We start from the raw sequence: 12,467 nt of genomic DNA, 5'->3' as shown, positions 1-12,467 counted from the left end.
TTGTATGTCGTCTCGTCGTCTCGGTGTATGTCTGTTGTATGTCGTCTCGTCGTTTCGGTGTGTGTCTGTTGTATGTCGTCTCGCCGTCTCGGTGTATGTACGTCTGTTGTCTGTCGTCTCGTTGTTTCGGTGTAGGTCTGTTGTATGTCGTCTCGTCGTCTCGGTGTATGTCTGCTGATTTTTTTAGGACCCAATGATCTTACATTATTCGTGCACTATAAAAATGTTCGTAGAATTTAAAAAAACTTTCTAATTACTTCTAACTTGCACATATTTAAATAGAAACTATTTAATATCTACGATATTAACAATCAAAAATTTAAACTTTACGTTTAATCCTTTTTTAGGACTCCATAAGCAGCCATTTTACTTTAAAAAGATCCTCTTTTTAAACTTTTCTCCGGATGTCTCAGTAAACAGTTTAGTTTTTATAAAAGTACTCTTTTCCTAACCACCCTCCATTTAAGTCCACATTTCATCGCCCTCCCCAATTTTACTTGTTCTCCTGGTATGATCATTTAATCTATTCTTGATGTATCCTTAGTTATCTATATATCTGCAGGGGGAATCAGAATTCATTTATTTGTTTCATATGAACAGGGTGGATCATAATTCCTACACCTTGTTGTATATTATTGATATATTTTCCAAAAAAAACAGTTATTGTTAAAAAATGTCAATTCTAATTATTTGACCCATATATCATAAAGCACAATGCAAATTGTATGATCCATTTTCTTTCAATTTTTTTATTTCGTCATATTATCATTTTTTAACATTTTTCTTCATTTATTAAAGAATTGGATATGCTGAAACTAGTTTGTTTTTGATAATAATGTGTCAGCCCTTAATGTTTATTTATCAAAGTTAATGTATACCACAAACTAATACAGACTACGCATAAGCTCTACCTGCATAGGCTAATCAGGCCATAGGGACCCGGCACCCCATGCTACATTTCGACGAAAGGTTTTTTGACTGTTTTTCTGTTAAAATCTGTCTGGATTTTTACCAAAAAATATCCCCAAAACTGAAAAAAAGCAAGAACTTTACAGCATTGTATGAAATCTTAATATTCGTTCTACAAAAAAAGTAAAAACCATACAATAATCCGGACTCAAAAGTTGGTGACAAATTTTCAAACTATGTAGTTTGGTGTGAGTTTGTTTATTGCTGAGCTAAGTACCCGGATATCCGGTACATTCTGCAGTACACAGACAACCTTTGTGTTCACATATTGTTTATTTACAATTTAACCCCAGAGGATTTTCAGGAGAGATATTAGCTCATTTCTATAAATCAGGCGGAGTTAAAAAAAAACGGACTAACGCACTGAAATTTAGAGAGCTAGGAAAGTTAATCATCAATCTTTTAGGCAGCCTCGACTTTAGCCTTCCGTTTTACCTCACCAACCCTAGATATATTAACTCCGTTTTACCTCACCAACCCTAGATATATTAACTCCGTTTTACCTCGCCAACCCTAGATATATTAACTCCGTTTTACCTCACCAACCCTAGATATATTAACTCCGTTTTACCTCACCAACCCTAGATATATTAACTCCGTTTTACCTCACCAACCTTAGATATATTAACTCCGTTTTACCTCACCAACCCTAGATATATTAACTCCGTTTTACCTCACCAACCCTAGATATATTAACTCCGTTTTACCTCACCAACCCTAGATATATTAACTCCGTTTTACCTAGATATATTAACTCCGTTTTACCTCACCAACCCTAGATATATTAACTCTTAATTGCAACGCAGTTGTTTCTGGCTTAAAGACAGTGCAAGCGAAGATTTCAAGGGTACTGTTGTGAATCTGAACATGGAATTCTTTGACTGGAAGGTCATTTGAAATTACGCTTACAGTCCCAATAAGTTTTAAAAGATTAATTGGCAGGCTATTGATTGAATTTTGCTTGAGAGCGTGCACATCTTGATTTGCAATCAACATTGGATTAAAAAACATATTTGCAGGGTTCGGATTTCAGATGTAAGTGAACAAAATAAATAAAAATTTGACACAAAAAAAGGCAAAATTTCGTAATTATTTTTTTTTACAATTGATAGAAAATATATTAACTAATTAAATCTAATATTATTAATTTTAAACTGATTGCACTCTTATCTAGTCTATTTCATTAGTTATAACAAAGTCTAGCTAATTATGTTAAATCTAATCAAATCTAATCTAATCTTTTAAAATCTAGTCTATTATTTTATAATTTAATCTATATATCTTGTGATATAAATCTAAAATCCAATCTAATCCATTCTAAACTTAATCTATCAGTAAAATCTTCTAATCAGATCCACTTTAATCTAATCTAATCTAATTTAATCTAAACTAGCATTTAATCATTCACTTTAATCTAATCTAATCTAATCTAATCTAATCTTATCTTATATAATTTAATCTAAACTAGCATTTACTAATTAACTTTAATATAATCGTATCTAATTTAATCTAATTTAATCTGAACTAATATTTTCTAATTTACTCTAATCTAGTCAAATCTTTTCTAATTCACTATATATTCTAATCTAATCTAAAGTAGGTCATGTTTCTATCTGATAATTATGTTTTTTCTCTGCATCTAATCTTGGAATTAGATTTGGTTGGTATGAGAGGGGGGGGGGCAACCACGCTATTAATTGGTTTATCGATCTATATGTAGAGTATGTATACATACTTCTAGTATTACATAAACATATATTATAATATTACAGAGTGGTCAGCAGCACCCTCAATATATCAATCTATCACTCTGAGTATACAAGATACAACTATAAGAAATATGCAGAACAAATATACAATAGATTGAATATTATTTCGCGGATTTCTGTTCAATGCTAGATATCTTTCGTTAATGGGACTTATGAACATGTAGTAAATGCCGTACTCTTAAAAGTTCGTCCAGAACTGTATCAGTCCAGCTAAAACCCGTCCGCTAAAGAAGTCAAACAGGACATGATTCTCACGGCTACAATCCCGTGAATTATAAATGCTACTACCACTGGAGCAAAGACACAGAAGAAAATTGACATTATTTAACCCTTTTCAAGGTATACGTGAAATTATGGTGTATATCAAATGTCACTTAAAGGGAGTGTTCGCGAAAAATGAAAGGGTATAGGCTTAGTGCGATAAAAAAAACGCTTTTGATCGCTACTAATCTTACTTCTATCTGTTGCGTCTATAAGGAGAAAATTGTTAAAAATGACTAATACCGAAGAACGTAGTGTCCATACAAATTCAGAAAGATGCAACATACTACTTTGAACGTAAAAAAATCAATTTAATTTCAAACAAATCATTCAGATATTACAACCCATAGTCATCGATTATCTTTCGCCACATTTGTATATAGTTGATTTTTCATAATTTTCATTTTTCGCGAACACTCCCTTTAAATAAAAAACGGTATCTTTGTGAATCGTGAGGCCGAGTCCACTGCAATGATCACCGTTCATTATTTGTCATTGACTCTTTCATTAAACAAACATTTAACTAAGACCAATGATGAGAGGCAACTGGAATATAACACCATGGAAACCCAGCGTAAAGGAATTCGACTTTTCAAATATTTGGTGTTCCCCAAAATAAAATGGTAAAGGAAGACGACTTTTCAAATATTTTGTGCTTCCTAAAATAAAATGTTAAATGAATTCAACTTTTCAAATATTTGGTGCTCCCCAAAATAAAATAATAAATGAAGACGACTTTTCAAATATTTGGTGTTCCCAAAAATAAAATGGTAAATATACAGGACAGCAATTCCTTTTCCCCACTCAAATTGTCGTTTGCATTTTACCCTTTATTCTTGGTACCACTGCATTCTTTCGTCCTTAATGTCGTCTTTATTCCGCTTTATTCTTCCATGAGACTGCCTCAAATTGTGATTGGAAAAGGAAAAGTTTAGATATTTTCAGGCAAAGCTGGGTTCCCAAGCTATAGAGACTAAACATAATTCTCAATTCTAAAGTTTCAATTTAGATTACTTGGAGTTTCTGGTATATATATCAACTTTGTAATCAAAATATCTTCATGAAATGTTTTTATAAATCTGTTTGTTTTTTATTTGTTAAATTGCCACGAAATAAATGCAATGTTAGAAAAACTTTCGAATATGTGAGAGAAAATATTTGTATTAACAAATCTATAGAAGTTATTAACGTAATGTATAAAAGGGGGGATATATATGTATTATCAGATCTCAAGGGTGTAGGAGAAGGAGAATACAGGGGGTTCAGATTTCAGGGGTGTAGGAGAAGGAGAATACAGGGGGTTAAGATCTTAGGGGTGTAGGAGAAGGAGAACACAGGAGGTTCAGATCTCAGGGGTGTAGGAGAAGGAGAACACAGGGGATTCAGATCTCAGGGGTGTAGGAGAAGGAGAATACAGGGGGTTTAGATCTCAGGGGTGCAAGATATAGAGAAAACTAGGGATTCAAATCTCAGGGGTGCTGGAGAAAGAGAATAGAGGGTGTTCAGATCTCAAGGGTGCAGGAGAAGGAGAATTCAGGGGGTTCAAATCTTTTGACCTCAAAACAATCTCCATACCCAGCATATATATATATATATATAGATGCACCCTAGCTCTTTAACGACTTCTATACTCAGGTCTCTAGCAAAGCACTGCCCCAAGATGTTTTGTAATGAGCAGGAACTTTTTGTCTCCCCCTCCCATCTGTTTTCTTAATGTTTTTCTAACAAGTTAAACTTGAGTTTATCCCGAGTATATTTCGTAAATTACGACCTAAAATAGTATAATTTAGCCTGGTCTCTATGGGTTGCTCTGTTATTATAAAATACCATTTGGCGTGTGCGCACCTTTTTTAGGTCATTGCAAGATGGAGAAGAGGTTTAAAAATATTAAAATTTTGAAAAAATTTAAATTTAAAAATGTACGGACAACGCCCAAAAGGTTCTAGATTTTTAAAGATTTTTTTAGTAAAATATTTTTTAAAGGATATTTTATGATGTTTTTGGGCCTTTATGGTTTTGAATAAGCGTATACAAAACGCTAAAATTTAGCAGAAAAAAAGCACTAAATGCAAGGTCAAATATGAAAACATGAATAATTTGTCTGCGAAAATATGTGGTTTATATATGTGTAAATGTAATGTTTCTATGTACTTTAGAAATCCTTTTATGAACGAATACATTGGAAATACAGTGTACAAAACCCTAATTATTTCATAGATTTTTTTTACTTTTCAATTGCGGATTTTTATAACTTAGCCTTGCCAGTGAATGTCAAGAATTTGGACAAAACAAATATAACGTTACTGAAAACTGAAAACTCTTATTTTCTAATCTCTATATTTTTTAACCTGATGGTGTAAACCTTTGATATTTCAAACTTAGACTATTTATCTTGGAGAATGCATACGACAATTAGGTATATTATGTAATATCTTTCTGTATTGGGTATATTATAAAGTATGTTTCTGTATTAGGTATATTATAAAGTATGTTTCTGTGCTAGGAATAAAATATGCCTCTTTACTAGGTATAAAGTATGTTTCTGTACTAGGAATATTGTAAAGTATGTTTCTGTACTAGGTATATTGTAAAGTATGTTTCTGTTCTAGGTATATTGTAAATTATGTTTCTGTACTAGGTATGTTGTAAAGTATGTTTCTGTTCTAGGTATATTGTAAATTTTGTTTATGTACTAGGTATATTATAAAGTATGTTTCTGTACTAGGTATATTGTAAAGTATGTTTCTGTACTTGGTATATTATAAAGTATGTTTCTGTACTAGGTATATTGTATAGTATGTTTCTGTTCTAGGTATATTATAAAGTATGTTTCTGTACTAGGTATATTATAATAGTATGTTTCTGTTCTTGGAATATTATAAAGTATGTTTCTGTACTAGGTATATTGAAAAGTATGTTTCTGTGCTAGGTATATTGAAAAGTAATGTTTCTGTACCAGGTATATTGTAAAGTATGTTTTTGTACCAGGTATTAAGTATGTTTTTGTACCAGGTATTAAGTATGTTTCTGCACTAGGTATAAAGTATGTTTTTGACTAGGTATATTGTAAAGTATGTTTCTGTACTAGGTATATTGTGAAGTATGTTTTTGTACCAGGTATTAAGTATGTTTCTGCACTAGGTATGAAGTATGTTTTTGACTAGGTATATTGAAAAGTAGTTTCTGTACTAGGTATATTGTGAAGTATGTTTTTGTACCAGGTATTAAGTATGTTTCTGCACTAGGTATGAAGTATGTTTTTGACTAGGTATATTGAAAAGTATGTTTCTGTACTAGGTATATTGTAATGTATGTTTCTGTACTAGGTATATTGTAAAGTATGTTTTTGTACTAGGTATATTGTAAAGTATATTTTTGTACTAGGTATACTAGGTATATTGTAAAGATATGATATGAGAGCGCTAAGTAGTTTACTTATCTGCATTCCTATCTATATATTCTCTATCCTAGCTTCTATCTATCTATATATCTAGCTATCTATCTATTCTATATCTTAGCTTCTATCTATATATCTATTTAAATATTCTAGCTATCTTAGCTACTGTCTATCTAGATATATATATCTATCTAGATCTAGTTTTCTATCTAAATAAGCTTTTTTCTGCTGTATTTCGATGACGCTATTTTTTTTAGCTTTTTTCTTTTTATACATCATGTAAAACCTTATGATTTTTTCTAGTCATCTATTTATTTAATATTTCCACTGAGAATTACAAAAAAGTTTTTTTCCAATTTTGCTCCCGTTATCCTTTAACCCTATTCCCGCTGGGGGGGGGGGTCAATTTGACCCCCCCTGTAGTTTTTTTTACATAACTCAAAAAGTATTGGTCTGAGGCTGTTGAAATTTTCTGAATTTTCTTACATACCCATAGCCCTCCCATTAGGCCTAAAACAGGGCTTTAATACTAACTGCCTGAGTCCTCAGGCACACTGCCTGAATGACTGCTTTTTCCTGTAACAAACTAAATCTTTGTTTTGACCCACTTTCACTTGTCAGATTTTGATAAAATTTAGCTTTTTGGAAAGCCTTTGACAAAAGGAAACAAATTGCACAAGTTTTGCGAAAAAAAAATTGCAAATTTTTTGCAAACAACCTGTCAAAGGAAATTGGCACATTTTTAGTTTTTCTTTATTAAAAATCATGTTATTTAAAATTTTGCAAAAATTTTTGCATATTTGAAATGGCATGGTCAAGGGCTTTTCAAAAATGTATATTTTTTTATTTTTTTGACAAATTTGTTTTTGCAGACATTTTTACTATATAACTGGATTTTGCGATAAAAAATTCAATTTTTGCAAATTTGCAAATTTTTTTGCAGATTCTAAAAGTAGAGCACAAGAGCTTTCTAATGATGTATCATTTGTCATATTTGGACATTATCCTGGTTTTCAAGTACCCCAGCAGAGATAGGGTTAAGATTATTGTTCCTGGTCTAAAAATAACAAAATGATATGTGCCGATGCAATATGTTCCATGTGAAGATGATGTATGTTAATGTACGAAAGGGTGGAAGTCAAAGTCTACTACGGTCAACGAATATGGGTTTAACCCCTTTGCTAATGATGGATGTCAAAGTATACTACAGTCAACAAGAATGGGTTCAACCCCTTTGCTTATGATGGATGTCAAAGTCTACTACAGTCAACAAGAATGGGTTCAACCCTTTTGGTAATGGTGGATGTCAAAGTCTACTACAGTCAACAAGAATGGGTTCAACCCCTTTGCTAATGGTGGATGTGAAAGTCTACTACAGTCAACGAGTATGGGTTCACACCCTTTGCTAGTGGTGGATGTCAAAGTCTACTACAGTCAACAGGTATGGGTTGACGCCCTTTGCTAGTTGCGGATGTCAAAGTCTACTACATTCAACAAGAATGGGTTCTCACCCTTTGCTAATGGTAGATGTCAAAGTCTAATACAGTCGACGAGTATGGGTTCACATCCTTTGCTTATGGTAGATGTCAAAGACTGCTACAGTCAACAAGAATGGGTTCACACTCTTTGCTAATGGTGGATGTCAAAGTCTAGTACAGTCAATAATAATGGGTTCTCACCCTTTGCTAATGGTAGATGTCAAAGTCTAATACAGTCGACGAGTATGGGTATGCTTATGGTAGATGTCAAAGTCTACTACAGTCAACAAGAATACATTGCTACATTTGCTGAATCAATTATTTATAAGTTCAATTAATGCATTCCTGAAAATGTTTTGATTATTTGAGTGCTGACTAAGTATTTACTTGTAAATCCAAAATGAATGTATATTCAGTAGAGATTTCAATATGAATAGTCTGTTTCAACAAATACCGATCAGAACAAAATTATTAAACATCATATTTTATTTGGCTAATAATAAATTTTCTTTCGTGTTTTATTTTAAGCTGAAACAGCATACATTATTCTTTTGTATTTTGTGTTTGAAAATAAATTCTATAACTCAAGGTACTAATGCAAAGAAAGTTATTTCAAAGGTTTACGCATTTTTTGTACTGCAGTGTACTGTCTTTGGGCGGACAAGTAAACACAAGACGGATGTCACAGCCTCACATGGAATCCATTTTCACACAAATAATCTATGAAATATTCTGGTCATAGGAAACTATTATGTAAATTTTCAACATTGTAAAAATTAAATGCTTTTATCTTCCTCGGATACTAGACGAACACTGATGCATCTATTCTTGTTTACAAATTCCGCCCATAGAGAACTAGTTTTAATATGTACGCAGAGTATACGCGACCGCAATTAACTTTCCTTGCCTTATTACCTTGCTATATATATATAAAATATAAGTTTCATTTTAAAAAACTTAGAATTATGAATTCAAAGAATTTGTTAATTTTTCGAATGCCATTTTGAGAGTCTTGGAAGAAATCATTATCATTTGGAATACTATCGGAGACCCCCAAAGCTAACTCATTGCAGACTCTAGATTTTCATTGGAGACCCCCAGCTTTTTATTAGATTTTGATTAATTAGATTAAACAAATTGTCAAACGCACGAAAACAGCAATGGTCTTTCACATTGTCAAAATTTACCAAACCGTTTTTGTATCGAAAAAAAAATAAAAGCGAAAAATCTCGACCAAAGTTTTAAACCGGAAATACCGGATGTTCTAACTTGTAAAAATTTCTCGAAAAATTCGATAAGAAAAAAGAAAAATCAAACTGTAAAGCTTCTATCTATATACTTGCTTGTCTGTCTGTCTGTTTGTTTGTCCGTTTGTATCCCATAAACGTCAAAACGGCTGAACCGATTGGGCCAAAATTGTTTGTGGGATTGGGTCCGTTTTTTTCTTTTTTGAAAATGAGCTAATTTGAAAAGAAAAAACTATCAAATGTTTTAGAATTATAAAAAATGGACGACTTTCAAATCGACAGTTAAAAGCTGAAGCTTTTTCCATAAAAGGGGCCGGATATAAAACCATTATACATACATTTATGTAAAAAAACATACTAAATGTTTTCTTTTCGATTATTAATGCACGTTGCATATAAGATTACTTTGACAGGTCAAACTAAAGTAATTTTCACATAAGTTTTAAATATTATATTTTTTCAATCATAACTCCTCTTTTTGAAGTGTGAAAAGTTATTGAAGTGTGAAGAGTTGTTGAAGTGTGAAGAGTTATTGAAGTGTGAAGAGTTATTAAAGTCTGAAAAGTTATTGAAGTCTGAAGAGTTATTGAAGTCTGAAGAATTATTGAAGTTTGAAGAGTTATTGAAGTCTGAAAAGTTATTGAAGTCTGAAGAGTTATTGAAGTCTGAAGAATTATTGAAGTCTGAAGAGTTATTGAAGTTTGAAGAGTTATTGAAGTCTGAAGAGTTATTTGTGTCTGAAGAGTTATTGAAGTCTGAGGAGTTATTGAAGTCTGAGGAGTTATTGAAGTCTGAAGAGTTATTGAAGTCTGAAGAGTTATTGAAGTCTGTAGAGTTATTGAAGTCTGAAGAGTTATTGAAGTCTGTAGAGTAATTAAAGTCTGAAGAGTTATTGAAGTCTGAAGAGTTATTGAAGTCTGAAGAGTTATTGAAGTCTAAAGAGTTATTGAAGTCTGAAGAGTTATTGAAGTCTGAAGAGTTATTGAGTTTAAAAGAGTTATTGGAAAGAATAAAAATGTTTTGAAGTTCTAATATGTTGCTGGATAAATTTATTTTTCTCATATTTAAGAATAAAACTAGAGAAAAGAGGTCTCAAAGTTGTACCAGCCAGTAAAGTTGCACAGATTTAACCTTCTTCTTCTAACCAGTTCAAAGTTATGAGAACCCAGTATTAAGCTAAGGATGTGCTCTATCTTCTTTTATTTGACAATTTCACACACCCCAACCTTCTTAACACCCCCCTCCTCTACTACTTCAGTGGACGTGTATAAGCAATGATTTGCTTTTCTAAAATTAGTTAAAGTTTGCCCAAAGTTTGCTGAAGAAATCTAGGAGTATGTAAAAAGAAAAACAACTTGGAGATTTTTCCAAAAATTTGTTTTCCATCCGATAATTTTTCAGACTTTTTCCCCCAATGTCAATTTGTTAATTATTATTTTTCCCAAGTACAACTTAGCATTGATCATTTTTCCCAGCTAAAATTTACCATTGATTATTTTTCCCAATTACAATTTACCATTGCCTTTTTTCTGAAGGATAATTTACCCCAAGTTACTATTTCACTTTTTATCAATAGATTCGTTTTCAAAGACAATTTATGCATTAAAGTCTGCAAGAACATTTTCCCACACAAATGGTTTTTTTCGAGGACAGTTTTCAGGTTTTCAGGTTTTCAGGTTTTCAGGTTTTCAGGTTTTCAGGTTTTCAGGTTTTCTGGTTTTCTGGTTTTCTGGTTTTCTGGTTTTCTGGTTTTCTGGTTTTCTGGTTTTCTGGTTTTCTGGTTTTCTGGTTTTCTGGTTTTCGTTTTCTGGTTTTCTGGTTTTCTGGTTTTCTGGTTTTCTGGTTTTCTGGTTTTCTGGTTTTCTGGTTTTCTGGTTTTCTGGTTTTCTGGTACCTATTTTACAAGGTCTAATACATTGGCTTGCAATAATATAGGGATTAACAAATTCAGGTTTGTTGCAAAAATTATTTTCTTTGTAAAATAAAAAAAAATTACTTTTTGATTTTTTTTTAAATACTCTGCGGATTGAACCCCCCCATGAATAATTACCGTGAGTTGGTGCTTTAATATTTATAAATATACTCACTATACTACCTATACAGAAGGAGGCAATGAATTTGCAACAAAAAAGAAAAATTTCTCTAAATCATTACGACGAAAGTGAATCCTGAAAAATAATTCTTAGAAACATATCAAGATAACACCTTTTGATTAGAGGCGTCTTCTTTGGCTGGCTGGCACTGCAATTTTTTACCTGTATGTCTCTTTTGCGAGATCTGCATGATTTTAAAGCACACAAGCAAACTGCTTCCAAATCCAATCAATACGGCTATAGTCTATTCCTGCTTTCAAAAAACATTAGGAAGAATTTCTTTAAAGACAACTTTTGATTGGAGGTCGTCTTCGTTAACCAACTGATACTAAAATTTGTAACCCATCTATATATATATTTAGCTTGTCTGGGTGTCTGTTTGTTTATATCCAATAAACGTCAATACGGCTGAACCGATCAGACCCAAATTGTGTGTGGGACCTCACATGGCCCAAGGGAAGGTTTATGATTGACAAAATTTTAAAAATTTGTGTTTAAAAGTTTTTTTATTTTTGTAAAATTTTGAAAATGCGCAAAAAAATATTATGTAGTGGATAATTTGAAAACTGTTCCTTTAACATTCATAAATATAATTACTACCACCTATATAGAAGGTAGGGGAATAATATGAAAACTGTCACCTACCAGGTGTCCAATTCATCTAATTAAAAAAACTTATCCACTAAAATTTTTTTTAAGTAAATAATTGCAGAACAAACTAAGTATTCTCTCAGGATTCTTCCCTAATTTTGGTGAACAATTCCTTTAACTTCTGATTTATTTATTTGTTAACTTTGAGAAGAGTTTCTTTAAATATACTTTTATATACTTAAGAGTTGGTAAGGAGTGCATGATAGAGCATTTTTTTGGACCACACATATAATAAACTTACAAACACTCAGAAAACTCACATTCACCCTTACCCACTCAAAATAGAGAAGGAGGAAGAAGGAGGAGAAGGAGGAGAAGGAGGAGAAGGAGGAGAAGGAGGAGAAGGAGGAGAAGGAGGAGAAGGAGGAGAAGGAGGAGAAGAAGGAGAAGCAGGAGAAGAAGGACGAGAAGTAGAAAGAGCAGATGGTTTGATAGATTATGAATGAATCTAGTTCAGTAAATACAAGGAAACTCCAAATGAATATAATTTCGCAATTAACTTCTCTGTCCATTTAATTCAGTTTTAATTGTTTTGTTGTTCGCACGCAGTGCACAATTAGTTCAATAGCTAGCTAACTACTTCACTGACATAGGGTTTATTG

At 32.2% G+C, this 12,467-nt stretch overlaps 1 protein-coding gene across 1 annotated transcript; it reads right to left on the bottom strand.

Moving 5' to 3' along the window:
* Window positions 1–9,580: 9,580 nt before the first annotated feature.
* LOC111718069 (probable ATP-dependent RNA helicase ddx42) lies at window positions 9,581–11,404 on the bottom strand. Its single transcript, XM_023493558.1, has 2 exons — window positions 11,377–11,404; window positions 9,581–10,092 (listed from the first exon to the last, which is right to left on the bottom strand). Exons 1-2 carry the CDS (start codon window positions 11,402–11,404, stop codon window positions 9,581–9,583), a joined length of 540 nt encoding a protein of 179 aa, XP_023349326.1.
* Window positions 11,405–12,467: the final 1,063 nt, after the last annotated feature.

Source organism: Eurytemora carolleeae, unplaced genomic scaffold (genome assembly GCF_000591075.1).
Source record: "Eurytemora carolleeae unplaced genomic scaffold, Eaff_2.0 scaffold938, whole genome shotgun sequence".
NCBI classification, from domain to species: domain Eukaryota; kingdom Metazoa; phylum Arthropoda; class Copepoda; order Calanoida; family Temoridae; genus Eurytemora; species Eurytemora carolleeae.
Note: the sequence above shows the minus strand (reverse complement) of the source record. Positions and strands in the feature narration are given on the sequence as shown.

Bases quoted from the DNA above. Each gene is read 5' to 3' on its own strand.
- LOC111718069 (XM_023493558.1), bottom strand. From the start codon at position 11,404: ATGCAGATCTCGCAAAAGAGACATACAG. The intron at 10,093-11,376 runs GTAAAAAATTGC...ATAACTCTTCAG, and splicing joins CTCGCAAAAGAGACATACAG to ACTTCAATAACTCTTCAGAC.